We start from the raw sequence: 26,365 nt of genomic DNA on the forward strand, positions 1-26,365 counted from the left end.
AGTAATGATTTTCACTGGACATTTCACCTGCCTTTATCATTAATGATGAGTTTTGACACCTCAGGAAATATAAGTGAAGATGTGGTTAGAGTAATTTCCAGGTTTTTCCAGGGGCAGCTGCACAGGCAGAGACCCCCTCACTAACATCTGCTGTACATCCAGTCAGTGTGTTGCATGGACCAGCTGAAATATGGACTGCTGCTGGTAGACTTTCAAGGGGTAAAGCAGAGGAAGTGATCAATGATGCAGTCATGGCTGAGAGGGTGATTTATTTATTTTCCCCTTGTTTCTGTTTATTAGTATCTTATCTAGTCTCACGTCTCACTTGTATGAGCGGGTTGTTCAAAACTTTCTGTTTTTCTAATCATTGTTTTTCTCTCGTGGACATCAACTCTAATTTCTTGCATGTCACATCGGTCGACTTTTCTAAATTGCCACGTCTGGGATATTTGCTGTTTTTCTTTTATGACAGGAAAACAATTAGACAGGCATGTTTGTTCCAAACGTATCGAAGAGAACAGATGTAACAGAAACTGATGAGTTTTCCCAGGAACAGAACTTTGTCAGAAAAACACGAGGCGCGTAGCAGGAACCTTCTCCTGCAACTTGAAAAAACATGGAGTTTAATCTCGCAGATTTTAAGGACGCGATGTGCGAATCATTTAAATATTTCATGCTCTCTCTGACAGCAAGTAAAGGATAAAAACAAATCGGCAAATCTGTGTCTTTCTTTGATTAAGAGAGCGGTACACCGCAACTTTAAAAAGTGCTTACAAAGTCATTAAGAAAACGTCTACATGAGTGTGAAAATGTAAATGCACAAAACCAAAAAATCCAAATGTGCTACAGTTATCACAGATTATAATGGAAGTGACTGCAAACTGACAACAGTAACATACCCAGCTGTTAGTTTGTGACGGTGTGAACATCGAAACATCACCGCCATCGTCTGTGACCCCACAAATATGTTTCTGTAGTCAGTTGTGTGTCTCTGCAAAGCATGTTGTCAACTTCATGAAGATAATATTTGCTGATACGTCTTCTGGGCTTGGATGTGTGTTTTCTCTTGAACAGGATGAAATGTTTTACTTTTATAAGTCTGTTCCTAAAACATTTAATTAATCCGTCTCAGCGTGTTTGCAAAGCAACAATACAAACAAGTGCAAAGATTGCAGTTCCTTAATTGGCTACTCGAGTCTGACTCCAAAAGCAAGTCAAACCCCACAGACTCAAAAATAAACATGTAGCCTGTTAGATTAAAAATTATAGTTTTATATTTTCCTGTCATAATTATAAATACTTGAAACTCAACCTAAAGTATTGATAATGAAGGCCTGCTTTGAGTGGGAGGTGGGTGGATCCTTTAACTGTCTTCACCTGAACTCGTCTGTAGATGAATCTTCCAAACTTAATCATTAGCAGATGCACTAAACCCTCTCATGCAAATACGATCACATCTGATTAACAAAGATGGTGAAATCCAAAATGAACCAGTGTATGATTACACGTCATTGTAGAAGATCCATTGGCTAACGTCCAGACAGGAGACTTGTATGAGCACAAGAGGAGCAGACTCTGAACAACATGCATTAACTTTCTTTCCTAAGTCTCCTGACATTACACTCAAATGTTGCCTTGCACCTGTAATAGTTCAGCAAGCGATCATCCACTGAGGAAAACACAGTTTAAAGGGTGCCAAGCTAATTAAATAGTCGGCTGTGGCACATAACAAAGCTTTAAATCCTAAATGCAGATGTCCCTCCGGTCCGTATAGATGCTCGAGTGGTTTCGGCTCCATTTGTGATTCCAGCACTTAAAATGTTACTCTGTGAATTGAAGTCACGGCTCATATCTGTTAATACGGCAGCACGTTAGCTGCAGAACACTGGGAGCAGTGAGGTCTGTGAATCCTCACTGCTGGGTACATTTGGGAACAAAAGCTGTTGCTGCACTGCAAGCACGGGCGCTTTTGCTAGGTTTCATTTCCTTTCTCCATTAAGGTCTAACACGAGGAACCCCTCTCTGCAAGCCTTATTCTCTTTGCAGTGGCAGTGCAAGTCTTCAGGTGTTGCCTGGGCTGAATTGCTAATTGACCACACCTGGCGAGGTGTGGCTAAAGGCACGCCTGAGGCTGACTTTGGAGAGGCACACCAGTTTTTGTCTTTATGCTGTTTCAGATCATTTGTTTTGTAATTTAAAATGAAACCTGTTGTTTGTGAAACTCTGGTGTCAGTCTCCATATTTATGTTGTGGTTACATTATATATTTTTTAAAGACCCCAAACACACAGTCCTAGAAACCAGTTGGCAACCGCTGGTCTCTAAGATATGTATTACTTGACCAGGTGCAACTGGAGGTTTCTAACAGTCATTGTAAAATCAATTGCTAAAATCTCTTTTCACTCAGGCTGAGAGACTGGTCAGTGGCTGTTTGGTGAGTATTTGCGGGAGGTTGCTGGCAGTCATTCAGTGAAATTGCTCTCAAAGACACCAAGCTGTCAGTGTCACCATTTACTTTCCCAGCTGTAGTTAAATGTGGGTGATGCAAGCCAGAAACGGAACCTTTACTTTCAAATTAAAAGTTTTGACATGTGCCACTTTTCACTCTTAGAGCACTGCTTGGTTAATAGCGTGCTAGTGTTTGAAATAAAGCTGATGCCTTTTGAACAAACTGCCGGTGATCGCCTTTTTACGACCTAGTAACTGCTGGGACTTTGAGTTACCGCTTTCCAACCAGGACGGGTTTCTAGACGTGAGAAAACGACTGTAGCTCATTTTCTCTTCAGCTGTTTTTCAAACTGCTTTAATGATAGCGAGTCTTGTAAACTTTCAGATTTTATGGGGTAAAAAACTGAAATAAACACCAAACATTTCATATTTCCATCTGGCTGCTCCTGTTTTGCAGTCAGCCTGACCTGAAAGGCACCTGAGTGCAAAACAGAAAAGTCTCCTGTTTAAAGAAAGACTCTAAACTATGTTCAAAACGTTTAACACTGCATTCTCCTTTGAGAAGAATTCATTCAGCAAGACTCAAAAGTCAAAAGGTAGATTTTTTTCCATGTTCCTCCTTTCTGTACACAATAGTACGACACTCTGTGGTGAAGAGGTGACGATGTAACATTTGGATTTGAAGTAAACTGAATTTTATTTCACTTCAAGGCTGCTCTTCATAACTTATATTATTACTCATCTTAGTTTTTTTTGTATTACACGATGATGTAAAATTAATGGCACACACCATGAACAGCTGTCGATTACACATTACACAAAAGCCTTTCATAGATTTTAAAGAGTTGTTAATTCCACAGATAAATGAAATATTCTTTTTTTCTGCAAGCCTGTCAGTTATCTTCTTCAAACCTTAAATACCATGTCTTTTAATATAATTATAAAATCTTAAACTGATCCAGAGGAAAAGCTCTGAGAGGGACACGAGCAAAACTGGTGCATCTCAACTTGCCCATGAATTCTCCTCTCTAACCATTTCCTCCATTATCCACCACCCAATCAGGAGCCATGTTTGCAGGAGGGCAATTTTTCTGCGTGTTTTGATATTAGACACCGAGGACGATGGTATAATGGTATATCTTCCCTTGATTTCTAGATTATACCGAAGGACAATGAGACACGCTCGACTTTGATGTATAAGTACGTCATCCATGAAGATTCGGTGCCCATCAACAATAACAATGTCATCCAGGAGGAGACCTATGAGTGGGCTCTGAAGAGCTGGTCTCCGTGTTCCAAGCCATGTGCTGGAGGTAAACTCAGAAACTACCTTCACTTTAAAAAAAAAAAATGAATGAAGACGAATAAATACTTTTTATCTAATTATCAAAATTGTATGTTGAAGTTTCATATTCACAGTCATTCACAGGCTATAGGTGTTTGTGATGATCTGCTTTTATCCATAATTGGTTCCCACATTCTCAAACTGTGTCTTTGACGTAAGAAATTGACTGAGTGAGCTAATTAAACCAAATATTTTGTCTTCAAACAAGATGATTGACATAAATTTGTTATATGCACTTCTAACCACAAAGTCTTTTCATTTGCACGGGTACACAGAATATCAGAAAGCTGTTATTGGCAGTACTTACTGTTTCTTAGTGTAGGAAAGAGAGTTGGTACTTGATACAAGAGCAAATATGATTTTTGCTACCAAAATCTTTTTTTTTTTTTCTTTATCCCCAGTGGTCATGAGTCCTAAAAAAAAACTTTATTTATCATTTTTCTGTGTTTTTTGGTTTTATTCATATGTCAAATGTTATGTTTTTTTAAACATCCCTGTGCGCAGAACATTAGCATTTCAAATCTGCAGAATGGGCCAACAAAGATGTCATTGTGAGCTTAAAGTTCATGACTTCATAGCTGCAAATATTTCAAACAAAGAAACATACTGATGCAAGATTAATATTTGTCAAATTTTGCATCTTATTATATCTAAATGACCATGTGACCTCTACTCTGACCTTAAATGTGGGAACAGCATGAAATTTGTAATCCTGCAAAAGAAAATTACACATTTTTCTAGCTTATTAAATATCCCATAATGGTAAATGGAATGGTTCTTATGCAACACTTTTATACTTGAGTACTTAAAGGACTTTTCTCATTCACACATTCGCACTGTTAACTGCAGTTCTTTCCCTTTTTGATGTCGACTCTGAAACTACTGAAACGCGTTGCATGTGCTTGTGTGTTACATATATATATTAGCCTGAACACACCTCTAAGATTTTATGTCAGCAGGCTTAAGCTCAACAATTGTCCACAAGCTCGCTGGTATTTAACTTATAAGTAGACAAAAGCTTTAAGACATATTTTTAACTTAAAGGAAATTAGATATAAAAATGTGACTTGAGTAATTGCAAAGGAACTTTGAAGTTTGAAAGACAAACCCTAGTAAAAGGATGTAAACTGTCTTTCTAATTAAAACATTGGGTTTTTGGGGGTGGGGTTTTTTTGCACAGGGTTTCAGTACACCAAGTATGGATGTCGGAAAAAGGGAGACACCAAGATGGTTCATCGAGGCTACTGCGATGCTGGCAAGAGGCCCAAACCCATCCGAAGAATGTGTAACCTTCAGGACTGCACACAGCCTCAGTGAGTACAGGCCTCCCCTCATCCTCCAGATAAAGAAAGGTTTCTGTTAAACTTTTACTCAAGCTGGACCTCTAGGATGAGGAACATGTTGCCAGCATTAAGTCTCGGTCATTCCCAGTGAGACTGAATCCACCAGAGTTGCCCTTTGCCACTCTTTCTGTTCATCAGTGGCAACTAATGGACAGAATTTCTAAGTGCAGCCGAGGAGCAGAGGGTATCACAGCCAGTGGTCTCGAGAGCTCGTCAGGGCTTTTTGCGGATGATGTGGCCCTCTTGGCTTCATCAAATGGCGACGTCCAGCTCGCACTTACGCAGTTTGCAGCTGAATTTGAAGTGGTTGGGTGGGGAATTAGCACTTCCAGGTCTGAGGCCATGGATCACAGATGGAAAAGAGTGGAGTGCAAAATCAGTGTAGGGAATGAATTTCGTCCTCAAGTGCCAGAGTTTAAGTATATCAGGGGCTTGTTGAAGAAATTCACAGTAGGATTGGTCCTGCATCTGTAGTGTTGCAGACATTTTACTGGTCTGTTGTCAGTCTACATTCTTGCCCTCTATGGCCACGATCTGCAGGTAGTAACCAAAAGAATACCTTTGTGAGCTGAAAGGAGATGTACCCTCCTGCATATCGACAGGAGACAGCTGACGTGGACGCCTCATAGATTAGGCATTTTGGGCGTGTCCAACTGGGAGGAAGCTGCAGAGCCAGGACACACTTGAGAGGTGTCTCTCTTGTGTCCCCTTAAGTTTTCAGAGGAGCAGTAGGTAAATGCCTTTGTTAGCATCATTTAAATTTCAGTGATCTGTTTCTTATCACTTATCGCTAGAGTGTGAAAGGAGTGAAAATTAAAGCTTAACAGCCAAAAATCTGCTGTCTTTTTCAAGATGTGAGCTCTGGTTCAGACACCTCGTCCTCTTTAGGCACAGAAAATGACTTTGTATTCTTTACAGGTCAGATATAGGCAACACAGATAGAATGGGGCACTTTTGGAGTGCATTATGATTAAATTTAACATTACCTTACAGGTGTCCTCTCAGAATTGAACACGGTGACGTTATACAAGTACAGATAAAAAAAAAAAATGGAAAGGATAAATGTCGAGCATTTAGCTGTAAATGGCCTTTATTTGTATAGCGCTTTACTTAGTCCCTATGGACCCCAAAGCGCTTTACATACTCAGTCATCCACACATTCACACATTGGTGATGGCAGCTACGGTTGTAGCCACAGCCACCCTGGGGCGCACTGACAGAGGCGAGGCTGCCGGACACTGGCGCCACCGGGCCCTCTGACCACCACCAGTAGGCAACGGGTGAAGTGTCTTGCCCAAGGACACAACGACCGAGATTGTCGGAGCCGGGGCTCGAACCGACAACTCTTGAGCCACGATCGCCCCAGATAGCTGTGACATTTACTTCACAACTAATTTAGTTACAAGATATATATAGATATATTTGCCATTCGATGACTAAACATATTTTTCTTCCATTAAATTTTTTTCATCAAATAATCAGAAAAATATTATATAGTATCTTATTGTACGTACAGATGCACATCATATATGGACTCCAACCAGTTTACAAATGTGCAGAGTGAAAGCATGACTCAGTGAGCTCTGCTCTGCTCATCTCTGCAATTTTCCATAATTTGGCATCTGCAAAGCCTCAAAATTCCCAAAATGGTCTGCATGTTTTATGATTTGGGTTAAAATGACCTGTGACAGGTTAAAGTTAGAAAGATCAGAATAAAAGCAGCAGAGCCCGAGACATCCCGACGACACCGCGTTCACAGAAAATCTGAAATTTATAAATTTGTATAATAAATCAGCTGTCTCGTGGGATATCAGAAAATTAGCTGTGACATTTATTTCACAACTAATTTAGTTACATTTAGTTTAGTTTTTTTTTGTTTTGTTTTTTTTTTAAAATAGAGAGCCACGCAGCTTCCACTCCGTGTAAACCGACCAATATTATCTTTATTTAATTTCTGTACTATCGTAACCATCACCCTGCTGCCCCTGATGGCGTCATTATAAACGTGCGATGCGAGCCCTTCTTCATGTAGCCAGTGTTGTGGAAGTTTTTCTATTTAAATAAAGCCTGCAGACGAGCGGTGAGCGGTAGCTAACATTCTTTCATCGGAAAAAAGAACAGACAAACCAAGGTTGTGGAGAGCCTGCATGACCGCGGGCAGACGGTCAGCAGAGTCTCACGAGCCTAGCATGGCTCTCAGTTAAATACCTTCTCCAGGAACAAAAGGCAGTACACAGCTGTTTCACACCTTAAGATTCACACTCCCTTGCTACCTCCCAGAGTCGGAGAAGAGACAAAAGATTCTTCCTGTGGAGTTGTCTGCTTCCCCCAACTTCCTTACTACACCCCCACCATTTGTCTTACTGTATGAGTGTGAGACATGTTAAAATCCAGTGGCACCAAGGCATTACACAATAATTCCACAACACCGGTTTCCTCAGTAGGATTAGAAATGCTCCCTAGTAAGAGTGAAAGGCCTTGGTTTGAGTCGGAAGTGGATCACTTTTCTTGTGTTCTTATTGTACTGTCACAAAGGATAACATGAAACAATTCTCAAACACAAATTTGCTCTGGCTAGAAAGTTCAATGAGACGATCCAGTAAGTGCTCATGAAATGTGTCCAGCCGTCAGCAATAGCCGAGTTATTCAGTGTTGAAGTATTTGCTGGGTTATGCCTTTAGTTACAGCTGTGGCAAGGGGAGCAACCAGTAAAAAGCAAAGCAGTGAGTGAAACAGCGACAACTGTCTTTATGTTCACAGGTCTGTGACTTTTGAAGTGTGGTAAACATGGCAGATGGCCCCGCCCCTCCCTGAGCCTGGTTCTCCCAGAGGTTTCTTCCTGTTAAAAGGGAGTTTTTCCTTCCCACTGTCGCCAAAGTGCTTGCTCATAGGGGGTCATATGATTGTTGGGTTTTTCTATGTATGTATTATTGTAGGGTCGACCTTACAATATAAAGCACCTTAAGGTGACTGTCATTGTGATTTGACGCTGTATAAATAATATTGAATTGAGAAGAGACTGTCACACTATTAATCGAACTGTGCTTATTTTACAAAGTCTTAATTTGACATCATGCTGTCTCTAATTTGGTGTTCAGTGGTTCAGATTCGTGTTCCTGCTTCAGCTGGGAGTGCTCTTAATGTTTGTATTGCACTTCATTCAGTTCACAGGCCGGCTCAGATCTTCAGAGACCAACCAAAGTTGAAAAGGGTTTCTCAGTGTGCAGTGACCTGTGGGCACCTTTGCTCAACTAACAAGTCACACTGAAGAGTAATGAGTTGTGTCAGAAAAATCACAGCAGTCTGTTGTAAAGACACATAATCATGTAAGGGAAAAACTGCTTCCGGAGTGATAACACAGCTCTGCTGCGTGTAGCTGTTATGCTGATAAAAGAAGCACGACTGTGAATGGAAAAGGAAACGACGTAAGCTTAATGTCTGCTGACCTCTGAAAATGCAAATGAAATCATCCATCCAAATTTCACACTTCCTTTCACAGCTAATCATCCTGCTTAAGAACTCAGATGATGCAGCACAATTTGACTTTACACAGGAAGCTAATGCTACACGTAAGCTGTCCTGTTTAGCTTTAAACCAAAACTCAAGAGACGAGATCATAAAGCTGAGATCTAACGCTGGATGATTCACTGATTGAGTGTGATTGACTTCCCTTTGGGGGGGGGGATTCGGCTGCAGCTCAGAGCGGAGCTCCGTTTGAACTAATAGAGCAAATGTCTCCTGGGCACGACTTTTTCTGTTTTCATCATTTTCTTAGAAAGGAAACATGCCTTGTGCATCTTAAAGGAAGAACATACGTTTTTTGGATGTGTAGTGTTTTGATGTCACTGTTGTCTTTAAGAATTTGTTCCAGTGTTGTAGCTTTAGGGATGAAAATAATCATCTGTGAATTTTTTTACTTTAACTCATGGTCCTTAGTAGATGAATGAGTTTCTTGGCGTTTCCGGGGCCTTTCATAAAGCACGGCCAGAATTAATTTGACATTTTTCTAATGAGTATGGCGACATCTACATCATGTTGCTGATGTTTCCGATCTCCAAATAGAAACCTGCTTTTCATTTGGTGTCACTGTGACCTTGGATGTTACTGCATTCATGCCCCAGACTCGGCAATTATTAAATGGGCGATAAAAGTCGAGGAGACAGCGTGGGGAAAGACGCACAGCAAATGGCCTTGGGAATCGATCCAGGCCGCTGTAGTTAACCCCACGGCATAGATCGCCTGCTCAACCCGGGAGTTAAACCGGTGCCCAGAGATAATGCCAGTCTTTCATTGAGTGATAAAGTTCTCATTGTGAGGATGGAAGTGCGGTGGGAGCCTCAGTCACAAATTTCTTAGCTATGAGACTGTGGTTCGCGCCCTCTTTAGACATGCACTCTGTGTAGCTTTCTTTTCATTTGCAGGTGTGTTTCCTTTTCACCCTTTTTTGACTTTTCAGTCAGGTTTAGGCTCTAAAAGCTGTTTGATAAGGGGCAGAAAACGTCTGAGTTACAAATGAACTTTAATGCTGTACATTATTACTAGACAATCACTGCGTTTAGATGTGACACAAAGGGCTCTTCAACAAGTATTTAAAGAGTATGTGATGAATTTGGGTGTGAGAGGTCCTGGTTTCAAGCGCCCACTTATGTTACAACCCACTTAACAGCAGAGTGTTATCTGGGATGGCGTGTAACAAAGTGAAAAAAAAACAAAAAACTTAACCATAGTTAACGTCAGTGGAACATCATTTAATTTACAATTAAGGCAAACCAACCAATTAGAACAAAAATAAAACACAGGGAAGCTCTAAGCATCATTGTCTCAGAGGCTGAAATAACAAACAAAACACTCCTTTCTAGCTAAAAAAAACTAAAACCACTCTCTGTAAGAAAACAAAGTACAGAGGCGGAGCTCCCTGTCTAACCACAGAACAGGAGAAAAAGGCTGAAACAAAAATGGCAGAGAACCCCTACCTGCTTCCACTCTGGATCACTACAATTCCCGTGGTAAAGACACACCGTTACTCACCAAAAAAAACAAAAAAAAAAAACAACAAAGTCACGCCAAGCTTCACAAGTTGTACACAGCTACAGTCCACTACCCGAATCACTGCAGGTGAAAACCCGGGGAGAAGGGCGCAGCATTGGACACGGCAGTCTTTATGCAGTGGCTGACGAGCTGCAACACATCTCACCTGTGGTTAGGAGGCAGACCTGAAACACAGGAGGAGGAGAAAGAGCCCTCTCACATGGGGAGAGCCCCTAGAGGTCAGCAACTGTAACAACAGCTACTGTATTTATAGTCTCACAGAGGTCATAGCATGGCTTTGTAAAAGCAACACACACCAGAGTGCATCGAGCCAACTGGACTAGTTCGATGCACACCGGTATGTGTGCTGTTTGTCACGAGTACGTTTGTTTTGGTCATTTGATTTAATTTTTAAAGTCTGACTGATCATTCAGCATACAGCATAGGGTATATAATATAGCACACTATCTATTATAGACAGACTCACGCAGCAGATGCTTGTGCAATTGAAGGCATCTGTGGCCATTTAGGGTTCAGTATCCTGCCCAAGGACACGTGACATGTAGACCGAAGGAGCCAGGCATCAAACCACCAGCCTTCCAATTAGTGGATGCCCTTGCTGTACTTCCTGACCCACAGCCACCTCACTCTCAGTATCGTCTGTTTTTCTGATCTCTGTGCACCCATCAGTTATTGTCTAATTACTTAGCATTTCAGTGTTTTGGGGGCTTTCAGAATCACATTTTAAATCCTTCTCCACATGCAAGCTCGTGAATAATGAGTTATAACAAAAAGTCCAAATATTCTACCTCAGTAAGTGAATAATGAAGAAGATTGTAGAGTCTAAATGGATCTTTGTAGTCTCTCAGGGCTTTCACTCTGTGCTTTTTGTATATACTTGATGTGATGGTCATGTTCAGGTACTTGGTCAGACCTTTGAAGAAAAAGGCAAATTGCCTAAATAGCTGGATTTTTTTTCTTTTTCCCATCATTGTTCCACCTTGCTTCACAACTGGATGTGGCCAAGGTTTCTGTGAATCTTAAGGACACTCTGTTGAAAGAGATGAGAAAAGTCAAAGAGGATGTTTGCATCGCTGCACCTTAAAGGATAGAATTCCATTGGCTCACGAAGGATCACGAAGCTGGCGTATTTTCACATTTAGTTTAATCAACACTTGTCTTACAGTGCACAAGAACTTCAATACATAAACTTGAATGAGTTTTTAATTAAACTCATTCTTCATGTTCACCGAACGTTCGTGAGATTGTTTGGTGAACTCAAGCTGCTCTGGCACATAGTCAGTGTGTAACCCTCAGTATATAAAAGGGGTTTGATTACTGTGTAATCCACTGAAATCTTGTCACAGTAACTTGCCAGCTTTAGCCTACTGGGATAAACTCTGACATGATGCAGCATAATTTGACCTTAGATGGACATAAATGATACTTTTACTACAAGATTATTGGAAAACCTGCCGAAATCCTTCTCATCTTTCTCTGTTAAATGACTCTTACTGCCTATTTAAACATTATTATGTAGCCTTTTAGTCCCACGTTGAACAGTAATGTTTCTTTACGCATGCAAAAACAGAAACACCTGCTCATATAGTGCCTTCATAGAGCTTGGGAAATCTTTGAGAAATGAAGTGCATTCAGAGACCTGCTAGTATATAGATTAGAACTAATGGAAATCTAATGTAAGAGGATTCATGCTGAATTTTAAATGTCTCTATTGATTTATGTGGAGGCGTCAGCAGCTTTCTGTGCTGATGGCGTCTTTTGTCTGAGATGTTTGTCTGCGCTCAGGCTTTCTGTTAACAAACATGTCACCTCTGCATACTAATTCTCTGTAAGAAATCTTCTCTTCATCGTCAGTGAACAGTGTATCCAAGCCTGCTCCTGGATTCCACGCTTTATTTATTTATTTATTTATTTATTGTTTCCTTCCGTGAAAACTCGACATAAATCGTTTCCCATTTTTCCTGCCTTTTTTCCTCCGTTCAGAAATCCCTTCCTGTTGTCCCTTCCATCTAAAAGTATATTTTTACTCAATAATTTATTCACTGCCGATTGATGTATGTAGCAGATTTAACCATCAGTCTTTCTAATATCACTCAGCGGAATTTCCATCTTCCAAAAAGATGTGACATTATTTTGGAAGTCTGCAATAAATATTGCTCGCCTGATTTTTGACCTCAGAAAATCAATTGTTAGTTTTATTATGAAGCATGTTGGTAATTTTTAAATTATGGTCACAGTTGAAGGTATGGTTTGATTGGATTTAAGGTAGAACAGCTGGACACTGGTACTGGTCTGTTGTGGTGAGCATAAAGGCACAGCTATTGGTTTAAATGGCTGACCTGCATTCCTACTTTGACATATGGCAGCGAGGTCGTGACTAAAAGGTTACCTGATACATGCAGCAGGAAATAGCTTCTCCAGAAGTCTGGAGATGGCTCGAGGGAGCTGATATTCAGAGCAAATGGTTTAAGCAACCTGTAGGAGATCCTGAAGCAGACCTCGCATACTCTGGAGAGTTTATGTCCGCTGGCTGGTTTGGGAGCATCTCTTTATCTCAGTGAAGAGACCTGTAGATATCATGGCCAAGAAATTCAGTTTTCTTTCTGTTTTTCTTTCATTGTTTATTTAATTTTTTATACAGCATATTATTGGAACTGGTCTCTTTTAAAATGTGTACCCCTTGTGTTTACATACTCAGTGGCAGTTACCAGGTGACGTCAGTGATCCTGTGTTGTTTTCCCTGCAGGTGGAGCTCAGAAGAATGGGAGCACTGTACCAAAACCTGCGGCAGCCTAGGCTTTCAGATCCGAACCGTTCGCTGCGTACAGTTCCTGCATGATGGCACGAACCGCTCCATCCACAGCAAATACTGCAGCGGCGAGAAGCCCGAGAGTCGAAGGCCCTGTAACAAAGTACCGTGTCCTGCCCAGTGGAGGACCGGAGCCTGGTCAGAGGTATCCACTGAATGTATTTGTTCTTCGGGGCGGGGGCCATATTTGTCGTATTTTCATGTTTCAGATCTTTTTAAAAAATATATTATTAAAGAAAGGTAATGCAAAAACATACAAAATGCAGTCTTTAAATATTCATTTTATTTATTAAAATAAAAAAACAAAACAAAAAATCCAAACCTACCTGAACCTGTGTGAAAGTAATTGCCTCCATTTTTGGAAAGTGGAGTTCACGTTCACTCACCGCTCCCAGACCTGCAGTCTGACAAAGTGCAGCAAACTAAACACCACATCATTCCACGACATAAAGAAACAGCTGAGAAACTAACTCACTGACATCTGTCACTTTAGAAAGGGTTACAAAGACCAATGCTGACCAAAAAGAATCATCTGCCACAAAACATCTGGATCATCCCCGAGACTTTTGGGAACTGACAAGACAAAAGCAGAACTGTCTGGAAGGCTTGAGTCCCGTTACATCTGGCTTCAAGCTAACAGTATTTTATTAAAAAAAACCCCCATCAGAGGTGGTGGTGGTGCGATGGTATGACCTTAAACAGGCCGTTCATGTTTGCAATCCCTCTAGGAAAGAAGTGAGGCCTAAATTCCCTCCACAGTGACATGAAACACTCGTTCCCATTTATTTGTTTGATTGCACTTTCTGCTGCCAAGTGTGGCACAACCAGTTATTAGGTTTATAGGACTGCTACTTTGTCACTTTGGGGGAGGTAACTTTGGATGATCTGAAACATGTTAAATATGCAAAAAAATGAAGAAATTACTAAGGTGGCAAATATTTTTCACGGCACTGGGTATGAGCTTGAAAAAGCCATTTTCTTTTGAGTCGCAGATCAAAGAATCGCAGCTGAAAGAGTCATTTATATTTGCTGTTCGTCTTTGATGTGAGGGTGAAGAATTTGGTCCCAGACTTTTGTGACTGATTTCATTTTTAATGTAACGTTGTTTCCCATTACCGAATGGCACCTAAGCTGATATAGCAGGGGTTCCTGATCCCGAGAGGATAATGTACAAAGAATCAGGCATCTGTAATATTTCATTTAGAGCTGTGTCGCATCTCATCTGGAAACATGCCAGTTTTACAGCCTGCACTTCCTCCAAATGAGACCTTTAAAAAAACCACATCAAAGAATCCAATAAATCAGACGTCCGGCTGAGTGGCGCGATGCAAATAAGAGCTAATAAGATGTGTGTCTTTGTGTTAGTTGTTCATTTGTGTGGGTGGGGTTTTTGTAACATGATTGGGCTACAGCTTCTGATAAGCAATACATATATATATAAATAGTATATGTACAGTTAAGCTGTGAGTGAGAGTAGTGGTGCAGTTTCTTTAATTATTTGTTGGTAAATTAAAGATGTTTGTAAATCATAAAAACATGTTTTTTTTACTTCTAGGGTGATGGAATATGTTCGGACAACATCTCATGAAATTAACCACTTACAGTGTTCATTAAAATACCAAAACTCAAACTTTTTAGTCGCAGTTTTCCGTGTTTTCATGCACGAGTTTTCAAGTTTGCTGACATTTACATTCACACTCACAGGAGATCTCAGTCTAAAAGACGAGACAAAGATCCACCAAATAATTAATGGTGTGTTTGCTGCTTCACCAGTTCTCACATTATTAATTGCAGTTTAATTTGAGGTTTTGATGTCGTCTTTCTAACCGATCACAACTGAAGGGAAACGTTTATTTCTGGTCTCAGTGGCCAAACTTAAAGGTTGGGTTAAAAGCCATGTGTCACACACGGGGCCACAGGTGATGTGACTGATTGCTTAAATATTGCAGTCTTGCAGGTTTATCAATAAATTATTCAAAATGTTGTAACAGAAGGAGCCCAAATAATAAAGAAGAAAGGGGATCTCTCCACCTGGGCCTGCTGAGATTTCAGATGCTGTTTGGCTTCATTTGAGGGCTTTAAGTTTGTTAATTCACCAGACTCCCTGGGTACAGTTAGTCAGGCACAAAATAAAGATGTCACTGAAGCGAAGGGCAAAGTGAGACTCCATTAATCTAGCAGACAAAATACTTTAGTTGTGTGATGTATTCCCAGGATAGTTTTCTGACATATAAAACTCTGAGGAAAGTAAGAAGTGTTGTTTCTTTTTGAACATTAAACCTGAAGCGGATTTTCAGCTCACTTTTCTTATCTTTTCAAACTCTTGCGCAGTGTTCTGTGACGTGTGGAGAGGGGATAGAAAGGCGTTTGATCACCTGCCGGATTGGAGATCAGTGTAATGGAGAAAAGCCCGAAAACGTGAGGCCATGCAAACCTGGACCCTGCCACGGTAAGAATGTCTGATGGTGCATTCCTCGTAGCAAACATGCAGTGTCGTCTTTTAATTTACTCTGTTAACATTTCAGCACATTGTACTTCCCTCCACATAATCAGTAATTCCAACACGCCAGTCTTTCGGTCCAGCAGGTCCTCTAGACAAAATACATAATGCATGTCATTTATTCTTACTCTTTGAAAACCTTCATTTTAGCAGATTACATGTCCTTGATAAAAAAATAAAAAATCTTGCATTTTCCCCTGACCTCACAGCCAGCCAATGGTTTCCATTTATTTTTAAATGAAAAGGGAAATCAATCAGCAGCCCCTCGAAACATACTCAGGTCTTTTTAATTCAACACAGTGAACATCAAGCCTGCAATAATTCATTAGAAAGTACCAACATTGTTCACTGGTGAGTGCAATTCATGGCCAGGCAGACGGAAGCATCTCTGCTGACATCACAACAACAGTAAAACTTCATTTAAGCATTTCCCGTGATTGATTTAGACTTTGAGTTTTGTCAAGCTTGGAAAATGAAATCAGTCACTGCTTGAAGGAAGAAAAATGTGTTCAGATGTTAACAGTACGTCCTTTTATTGCTTTTATTGACTGAAACATGCCGTCCTGTCACGCTTTCATTTAAAGTAATTTCCTTTAGTCATTTAAAGCCCAGACAATTACATTTGTGAAGAAATAACAGATTATTACTCTGCTGTGACGACATTTCGAAGTGTCCAGGGTCTGTATGAAATTGCTTCACCCCACAAACTCTGCTCAGTGGTAGCACAGAGGAACTATGTTAGGCGTCAGCACCTGCACGAATGTTTGTTAGACTTTTGTTTGAAACGCATCAAGGCAAGTGAAGCCAAAGGAAACATTCCATTCTGCTCATTTATAGATCTAATGTAATAAGACATAAATATCTTTTTGTGTCTTCATTAAGTAAATTGGACAATCGCTCACTTTCTATTCTTCCTTGGAGTTGGACTTCTGCTGGGGTGAAACTTTGTAGAGCTTACGATGTCATGTGCATAAATGGCCGACATTGTTTCAAGCATTCATGCTCCTAAGTGCATTATGTGTTAATTAGCTTGTGCTCATGTCCCAGTGATTTACATGCAGTTCCAGACACAACAGAGACAAACGTAAAACTGGGACTTTCCGTCGTGGGTGTCCCCCTCATTGGTTTGGTCATTTTGATATTTGGAGGTCCTTAAATTGATGTTGTTATTATTGCTTGTTATATTTAGGCAATGATTTATATTCTCTCACCAATGAACTGAAAAAAGTAGCCAGAAATGCATGGGAGGAATCAACAGTAATGAACAGGACAGTCACAACAGATGGGGCTGCGACGGTACGACGTTAAGCTACGTTTTCCGGGACATAACGTTGGTGTAGCACGAAAAACTCCTATAAGGAGATGAGATTGGAAGTGAAAGGTGCAGAGGTGTCTTAATCTACAAATAGAAACATACAAAGGTTAATGACAAAGTCTGCTGCTGTTGGTTGTTTTAAAACATGCCATGAGCACACCTTTCTGTCACACAAACTTAGAAGAAACCTTTTAGAGATTCTTTGTTCATTAATCTGCAATGAGACAAGATGTGAAGGAAGTTTACTGATCTTTGCAGGATTGTTGGCAAAGCTTTTAAAAAGAAGAATCTGAGGTTAACATACAAAAACCTGCAGAAACCTCTACAACGAAATAAAAACCATGTTGTGTGTCCAGTATAGAAAAACCCTCAAAGGCTGTGACGTTATCTGTATTTTGGCAGATCTCAGTTTTTAAAAGAACTGAATGTTCCACACAAGATATCTAGGGTAGCGTTTAGCGAACAGATGGGACAAAAGTGTAACTCTTAAGCTACAATGCGCACCAAAGCATGCAGGGTCTGGGTGACTTGTATTCAATAAAAATTGCAAAAAAACCCAAACAAACTCAAGGCAGGAGGCTGGCTTTGCATTTAGGAGACGAAACATCGTGTTAAAGTCAGGACGATTGAGATGCTGTGACATGATTTGAAGGGGGCTGTCCAGTGATGCAGATGAAACAGTTTGGTATCTATGAAAAGCCAACATAGGTTGCTGCTGCTGAAGGACGTGACAGGTTACTAAAGTCAAGAGTTTACCTATTTGTACAGCTGTGACTGGACGTGATCACAAACATGAAATTCACAGATTGTGTGTCACTATTCTAGGACAACGTGCAGTGGAAAAAAAATGAGACAAAAACCCCAAAAGCATTGTGTTTGTTTACAACAGTGATGAAAATCAGCAAAACAGGAGTCCATACAGAATCCTGCCGAATCCAAACCTTTTCATGTAACTTATTCTCATTTTAATAACCCACGCCAAGCCTCTATGTGGCCTTTCCTACACAGCACACAGATTTTTAAATGAGCGTATTTTATTGATTGTGTCAGTGGAAGTGCATGTCATTTGTAAATGTCGCTGCATGCTCTTTATGCGAAACATAAATGCCAAGTCAGTCTTTAAGTTACAGGGATAAATCTCAATAAAAGTAATCATAATAATAATAATAATAATGATGCAGCACACTCATAAGTCGGCAAGAGCACATTACGCTCTCTGCAGGTAGCATTCCAGCTATTATATATGCATGTACTCATTTTATCTGTGCATGCTGTGGACGAGTTTATGTATGACATCGTCCCCTACTCAAAAAGAAAAAGAAGAAGAACGAACAAGACGTCTGTGGTTTGTTTGGCGATTAAAGAGGGCTGACACTGATTATTACCTTTACTTTAAATCTTTACCATGTTGCCGTGCATATGTATTTATAATTTTAGCAGACATAATTGTACTTATTTTGCATTTTTGTGTTAAAGGGCAGCAATTGAATGCCAAAATATTAAACAAGGTAAAAGATCTTTCTTATTGGACCTGAGACATTTTCATGCATATGCTTAGAAGAGTCTTTGAGGTCTCTGAAAGTCATTTTAGGACAGATGTAAGTCTTGTTAAGCAACACTCAGCAGTTATTATTTGTTAGAGAAACAAAAGCAGAGTGTGAGTTGCATAAAGTTCTGGTGCCTGAAAGCATGAGGGGGATGAACTGGAGCCAACACAAAACACGCTTGGAATTGGTTTGTACAGTCGTAAAGGGAACTGGGTCACATCTCCTGTCTAGGCGGAACAAAATGAGCATCGTTATGCTGAATGTACTGTTAAAATGTGCACAAACACTTTCTTTGCTGTCAGTCTCTAATTAAAAGCAATGCCTCTGTGCTTTGTAAGGCATCCCTTTCTGCTTTTTTGATCTCTTTCCAAGGCCATTTAAACTTTTCAGAGTTTTGACTCTGCAGCGAGCTTACACTGTATGCTCTTTGACTTACAGATGAGCCGTGTAATGGGGACAAATCCATCTTCTGCCAAATGGAGGTATTAGCGAGATACTGCTCTATTCCAGGCTACAACAAGCTGTGCTGCGACTCCTGCAGTAAGCGCACCGGAGCCCTGTCTATGTTCTCGGAGGCGGCCGAGACCGAGGAAAACGTTCGCTTCGGATCAGCCTCGCAGCTCCTCGAGACATTAACGGCCGCAGTAGCGGCCAATGGCACTCGCGGTGGGAAACAAGGCACGGGCAAAGGATCCGCCACATCGGGCGGTGCAGCAAAACACATCACCACGCCTGCTCCAGTTAAGAAAATCCCATCAAAGATCACTACAGCACCGAGGCGGGTTCCACGACATGCAGACCTCACTGGCAGGAAGCTGTCGACCCAGGCTGGTCCTACTCAGGGTCAAAGGTCAAGCAGTTTGATGGACAGTTGGCAGCCTGTGGCATATTCTGAAGTGGAGCGATGAAAGTCACAGCTTTTCCCTTTAGGACTCGTAATGTACAGTAGATAATCCAGCTTCATCCTGAGTCTTCTCACACCAGAAAACACTACAGAGAGAGAAAGAAAAGTGCTGGTTCACTTTGTAAGAATTTGACCCCGATACGGACTCTAGATATCTCTTTAACCACCTGCAGTGAGCTTCCAGATTACTGAGGCTGAAACAGCCGTGCTACTTTGCCCTCATACTTCTATATTAATATGAAACAAATATGAAATCATTTCAAGGTGTAGGTGCATGTGAGCCACAGGGAGTTTTCTTCCGTGTCAAATGAAAAGCTAAATGAAGTTCATAGTGAATAGTTTCAGGGATACAAAACAGCCAAAGGACAGTTCAGTATTCAAAAGATGTTTGTTGCTCTGACTCATATATTCCCGATGTCTGACATTTATTTCATTTTATCACCTTGTTCACTTGTTCAGGCAAATATTTCTCTAATGTCACCTGCACAGTGAAAACTGAGAGAACAGGTGGAGGAACATGTCTGCATTCCCCCTCCGGCCTGAGCTGTCGCCTGGTCTCGTTACTGAATAAACCAGGCCCCTGTTGCCTGCAGAGCAGCTATGCTGCTGCAGATATCCAGAGAGAAAATGTCAGCAGGTGCAGAGACCAGAGCTAATTCAGCTGTGTAGATTTAGTAGAACTCATAGAGTATGGAAATAGATGCAAGAATTGGTTTAAATGCCTCTTGTATTTCAGTTCATTTGAAAAGTGACTCCACTAAAGGCCATGTTTGCCACATTGGTTCTTTTTGGATAAATCTCAGCTTTACGATGCGTTTTAATTGATTGCATCCATATCCTATCCCTACATTGTGACCTTTGAGGTAGATGTCAGAGTTCGGTATCATTTTAAAATTAAAAATAATCAAAGCCAGAACATCTGATACAGCTGAGAATTCCCACTACTTGAATGTTACAAACTGCCAGTTTTCTTGCCAGAAATCTAACTCTAAGCTCGACTTACAGAAAGTTCAGCTGTCAAAGTATTCAGTGAAAAATGATTTACCGTACTTTAAGTGAACATGTGAATACCAGAGATAAATTTCCCCAACACACTATTTATAAAGCTTCCTGTAAATGCTGTACATGAAAATATCAGTATTATTTTAAGAAAGTGGGATGCTTTCAAATACATTTTTAACCAGTTCTACCAGATGTTGGTGCCAGTGTTTACCCTTCCAGGGACGGTGCTGTTCACATGGGTAGAAAGGGATTATTGACTGATTATTGATATAGCTTTCCTTTCAGAATGCCATGAACTTAAAGAAAAGTCAAAGTGCAGAGAGATGAGCTGTTTGATACCCTTCTGATATTTGCATTGTAGGAGCAGTTAAGTTAGTTTTTCATAAACACTGAAAACATGGGAAAAAGCTAACCGGCTCTGTCCAAAGAAAACACCACCTATCAGCACCGATGAAGTATTCATCCTGTTTCTGTGTTTAGTTTCTCAAGTACAGAAACAACTTTGTTACCTTTAGACAGAGCTTACTTTTTGCTACCAGTCACTAAGCTGCACCAAGCTGGCTGCTTTTCATATTTAGCTTTGTTCCATGTTTTTTCTCTTCTTCTCAGAAATACTTAAGGGCAAAGAAGGAACTAACTAAAGAGCATGCGCCGCTCAGCGTTGTATGTCATATAAAGTAGACCATACAGCACTCAGGTCAAAGGACCAAAATCATTCATAATACATGTAAAATGTGTTTTTACTTTAGCCTCACTTTTACGGTGACTTTTTGTTAACCCACTCGCCTCTTTAATAGGTACACCTGTGAAAAGAAATGCAATCCGATATCAGCACACCGCCATAAATCCTTGTCCTATGAAGCTTTCTGTTTGTGTTTGTTATTGAGGTCGTAGAGGGCAGTGATGTGGGAGGGAAGGGAGGCAGTTTATGTAGCCTACACATCCTCGCTGCCTGAAACCTCCATAATCAGGTAAAATTATAAAAACCTTTGGGGAATGTCAGCAAAGAGTGAAAATCTAAATGATGAATTGTTAGCAGAACTGCTGCGTTAGATTGCATTTACATTCACAGGTGAGCCTAATAACTAAAGCTGCATTAGTTGACTTTTGACCACTAGGGACCAGACAGACAAAAACAAATACAGCAATGCAGACATTATCTTTAACTTTTAGACACATTACATAGTGAATTCTGCCCGTGCAATGAAGTCCAACTTATTTTAGCTCAGGAGTCCCCGCCATCTCTCACTTTCTTCACCACCCAGCTGTTTGTTCCAGCTGTGCTTTTAGCTTTTTCACGAAGAGCTAAAACAATGTAGTCTGTGAGTACTGAGCTTGGAAAATTGATCAACCCTTTCACAGTCTGCCAATATAGAGCCATGTCATTCAGTTTTAATATAAAAATTGCTTAATGGCCCTTGGAGCTCGTTACATCCTTTCATGATTAGCCTGAACAAGGTTCTCTGGTACGTTTTATGTTTGCAGGAACAAAGCTTTGTTGTAAGGACAATAAGCTGGAATTTAGAAAAAAGACTCTTACTGTATGTGGAACATATTTTTTTCCAAAGTATTCTCTAAATGGCTTTTTTATTAAGGTGGAAAAAGGTTTTGGAGACAGAAAGCTATTTATTTAAAAGAGGATTTCCTTGCAACCACCATGCATCTGACTGCAATAGCAAAAGGCACAGATTTGTGTTTTCAGCAAAGAAATAGCTTGCAACTATCCACACTCAGTCCTGTGTGCCAATGTATAGAACATGTATATAGCATTGAGTGCATAAATATTTATTGAAAGTTAAAGGGTTCTGCTTTGTTGTCACAGCGAGTGCAGCAGCCGGCCGATAAGCTGCATTGGATAAACCATTGAAAACTGATCACCTCTTTCTCCGGTCATATTTTCGCATTGGAAGCAGATGTGTGCTTTTTAACAAACACAGTAGACTAGAAATGACATTGTTTTTTGCAAACAATTAGATGTAAATATACATGCTCAATTTTGAGATGTTTTATTTGTCAGAAAGCTGTTTTTTCACAGCTGTTTTGTAGAAGTCTTTATCCAAGTCGTTGCAACACAGCAGCGTGAACTGACCAGACAGATGCTTTATTTTAACCAATAAAACATGAATAGCGTAGTACCAGTAAAGCTGTTTTATGCTGTTTGTAGTTGGCAGTATTTTCATTTTTCTCCCCAGTTCTTTTCACATCATTTACTTGCTGCCTATAAACACTGCTGCTAACGCTATAGAGAGCTTGTAATGATAAATAGGGTAGCCGTAGATGTTACTTTGACAATCCCTGAGCCTCAGACAGCTGTTATTGCATAGGATTTTCCATGTACTGTATCAATACCCCTGTGCTGTCCATGCATTGAAGTATTGGATTGTCATGAACGCAAGTCACTCTCTGTTCTATTTGCTTTACTATGTATTTGCGTAGATTGAAGTGTACACTACTGATGCTGTTTGTTGTAATGGGGAGCACATAGCAATAAAAGATATAATTATCTAGTCTGTGTTCTTGCCTTCGGCTCTTTCCACCATTGCTTTTTCTTCTGGGAAGTGAAGTGATGCAGAAAAAAGAGATATTCCTGGTATGTAGTAATAACAGTAATGTGAAATAAGCCCAGAGCTCCTGCAGTCTGTATAACATCCTGTCTATCTTTGGATCCACGTTTCTGAAAAAGAAAGCAGTTGTTCAGAACGCGACATACACACAAAACCCCCCGAAAGCATTGTTAAGGTTCAGAATATAGGGAAGTAAATACAGGCGGAATGCAAGTAACCACACTGGTCCAAAAGGTAAAGACGATGATTTTTAATGAAGAGACACGCGTAGGAGAATGAGCTGACTCCGTAAGCAGACAGCCCCACAATCTCATCCTCCTAACATCAAACTACAGTTTTATATGCATCAGAGTATATTTTGTGACGCCCCCTCATTGCGTCAGTACATCAGCTTCAAAACCACAAATGTTCTATTTAACAACTTGAGACACAATTAAAAGAACACTGGCTTCCATCTTCTCCCCGGTGGTTTTCCCCGCAAGCCCGCTCAGCTCTCGCCTCGTGCACCTGCTTCTTCATCAAACAGTCACGTACACCAACATAAAACTGCAACCCTAGCAACACCTGCTTAACTTTCACCTACAAGTGAACCCTCTAAGTGTGTGTGTGTGTGTGTGTGTGTGGTTACAATCGCACCCCATTTCACCTCGCCAACTAGCTCCTGGCCTCTCCCCAGACAGAGAGACAGAAGCCGCTCTCGTGTATGTAATAACCGAACCGAAACTATGTATGTGTACTCTGCTGAATAAATGTTTTCATCAAGAACCTCTACTAAAAGCTTAATCAAAAGATATAAAAGTATAAAAGATAATAGCATCATCGAAACTGCTCCTCAGACTAACTTTCACTCAGACTCTAGTTTCGGTTTCACTTCCTGCAAATCATGTAACTTCAAAAACATGTAACTTCCTGTCTTATTTTGGCACAGAGTTACTCTTTCACACTGCAGTCTGCATATAAACATTTAAGATTATAAATCCAACTCAACAGTTTAAAGTGGTTATAACTGCACCTGTAATAAAACTTAATTGGGTGCCAATATGTTTAAACATCTAAATGCAATATCACTATTAATAAATGCGTCAATGCAAATGCTTGTTATATGATTATGATGCAATAGCAATAACAAAATAATAAAAATAGAATTAATAAAATGAAATAATAAAAATGGCAGAAAAATAACACCTCAATTCCTCACAGCATATTCAGAGATTTTGGTCATCATGCTTAATTTCTTTTATTAACTAAAAGACCAATCACGTGTCAGCAATGGGTTCCCTGCTTTTGGCTTTTTTAATGAAATCCAGCTAAGAGACATTATATCACTTTTCCTTTTCACATACAACGACACTCGAGCCATTTTCCTGCACTCCAAAGTCTTCGTCTCCTTCAAATTAAAAGCCAACCAATTACTTATTGATCACAGCTTCCTGCCTTTTGCTTGTATCACAATTAAGCGATTGTTTAATGTTTTGAGTTATTTGCAGTTGCTGGCAGAAGACTGATAGATGTACAGTATTCATAATAATACAATAATACTGTCACGTCCGGTGTGGCAGACGTGTGGAGAAGTAGGGAGGACCCAAGATGCAGCAGCTCTGGTGCAGGTGAGTTTATTTAACAGAAGGAAATACAAACAGCAGTGGCGAGGGTGAACTAGAAACTAAGAAAACCTAAACTGGAAAAACTAACAGAAACTAACCGTAAACAGATATGCAGGGAGGCACAGGAAATCCATAGGAAGCCGGGAGACGTGGGGAGACCGAGGGAAACAAGACAGACGAACCAGCAACGAGGACGAGGTAACACACACTATAAATACACACGCCAGGAATCAGGGGAAGGGAAACAGGAGGGAACACACCTGGAAGACATCACAACTGACGAGGCAGGGGAAAACGTAAACAGAACACACTGACATAAGACACAGACCTTCACAATAAAACAGGAACTACACATACAAGGACACACACGGGCCGAACAGAGTAAACACTAAACAGAGGAAGAACAGAACCAAAATCACACTAAATAGAAAAACACAAAACGCTGGGTCAAACGGACCCAGGATCATGACAAATACAGTATTATTTCTTTTACATGTACAGTATGAGGGGAGCTTTGGAGGCAGTAAGCTTAATTTATCATAAAGAAGAGAGGAAAAAGAATTTCCTGGTTTTAAAAATCAAAATAAAGGTTAGAGATCCCTCAAAGTGTCTCTTTTGTTCTTTGTTATCTCGTCTAAACAGATATTTTTTAAAGCTTGGAAACACTGTTTATGCATGCTTAAAAAAATACACTCATTATTGCATTCTGTTGTTCTGCTCACAAGTTCTTGTATGGTGTTTTGGTCCATGACTTTCTTTGGGGATATTCTGTCTTGTGTTTATTTCCACAGTCTCTCCTTGTTTTGTTTTTTTCCTGTATGTCAGTTTTGGTCCTCCTCGTCTGAACCCATTTTATTTCATTGATAGCTTTTTCCAGGGGAATCACCTGCTCTCAGACTAATAAAGGCGCTAACTGGGACCAAAAAGTGATGTCACAAAAAAAACTTGTACTTTTATTTCCACAAAACAATCCTTTTGCATAAATGTTTGAGCACAAACCACTCTGACAAAGACTTTGCCTGTGTCCAAATAGCATCTCATTAATTAACTGACATTGCTTTTTACAGCATGCTCTCATACAGCATTCTCTCTTGCTCTTGATGAAGGCGGTCGCACTTTTCTCCTCTCCTCCTCCTCCTCTCCCTTAGCTCCCCTGCTTAGCCTCTTGTGTCCTTGTCTAGTCTCGTGTTTTTTGTATTACTTTTCCCTGGAACACTCTCTCACAGTCTGTTCTCTAAAACCTAAAAGAGAATTATGGATTTGATCAACTGGTCCCTGAATGCAATTGACACCCTTTTCTCAACGAGAAGTCTGGGCTCGGGTGAGCCTGAGTGCTGAAGATATCTACCTATTCGGAACCATGATAACAGGGTTCTTGCTGATCGGAGCTGGCTTGGCCCTGACTTATCGAAGAATTAAGGAAGCGGAACCGGCTGTTCAAACCCCCACAAGGCTGCCCGCTGGGATTGAAACGATGGGACGAGGCGTGAGTTTCTCAAAATGGGCTCATTGAGTGCAGCACGGATAAGATCTTGGAGAACCGCACGGCTGCCGTGAATACTCAGAATAAGACCTCTGAGTGCAAACTGGATCACATCTTGGAGAAGCTCACTGCGGTTGTGAGTTCTCACAATCGGCTCTTTGAGCACAAGAATGACAACATCACGGAGCGTAAGTTTGATAACATCATGGAGAAGCTCACGGCTCTCCAACAGGAGATTGAGAGACCAGTGTCGGACTGTTAGAACAGCTTTGAAATTCTCATGAGTTGTTCGCACTAAAGTAAAAACCACCATCACTTCATGCGGATACCCCTTCGGCGCCAGCTGCAGTCTCAAGGCTGGAGCTGAACAACAACACCCTGATAACGACTGTGTTGAGACTGTTCTTCCCATTCTATGCAAGGCCACCTGGGTTGGCTGGAAGACTGTTTACT

At 40.5% G+C, this 26,365-nt stretch overlaps 1 protein-coding gene across 1 annotated transcript in view; it reads left to right on the forward strand.

Annotated features, from left to right (window-relative positions):
* The window catches only part of adamts3 (ADAM metallopeptidase with thrombospondin type 1 motif, 3), a 184,556-nt gene extending 161,807 nt beyond the window's left edge, over positions 1-22,749 (forward strand). Inside the window, exons 21-25 of the mRNA XM_031756603.2 lie at positions 3,604-3,760; positions 4,973-5,105; positions 12,931-13,138; positions 15,325-15,442; positions 18,794-22,749. Coding sequence (XP_031612463.2) covers positions 3,604-3,760; positions 4,973-5,105; positions 12,931-13,138; positions 15,325-15,442; positions 18,794-19,263 — 1,086 coding nt within the window. The 3' untranslated portion in view covers positions 19,264-22,749. The remainder of the gene's footprint in view (positions 1-3,603; positions 3,761-4,972; positions 5,106-12,930; positions 13,139-15,324; positions 15,443-18,793) is intronic.
* The last annotated feature ends 3,616 nt before the right edge of the window (positions 22,750-26,365 follow it).

The sequence above is a fragment of the Oreochromis aureus genome, linkage group 12, assembly GCF_013358895.1.
Source record: "Oreochromis aureus strain Israel breed Guangdong linkage group 12, ZZ_aureus, whole genome shotgun sequence".
Lineage (NCBI taxonomy): Eukaryota > Metazoa > Chordata > Actinopteri > Cichliformes > Cichlidae > Oreochromis > Oreochromis aureus.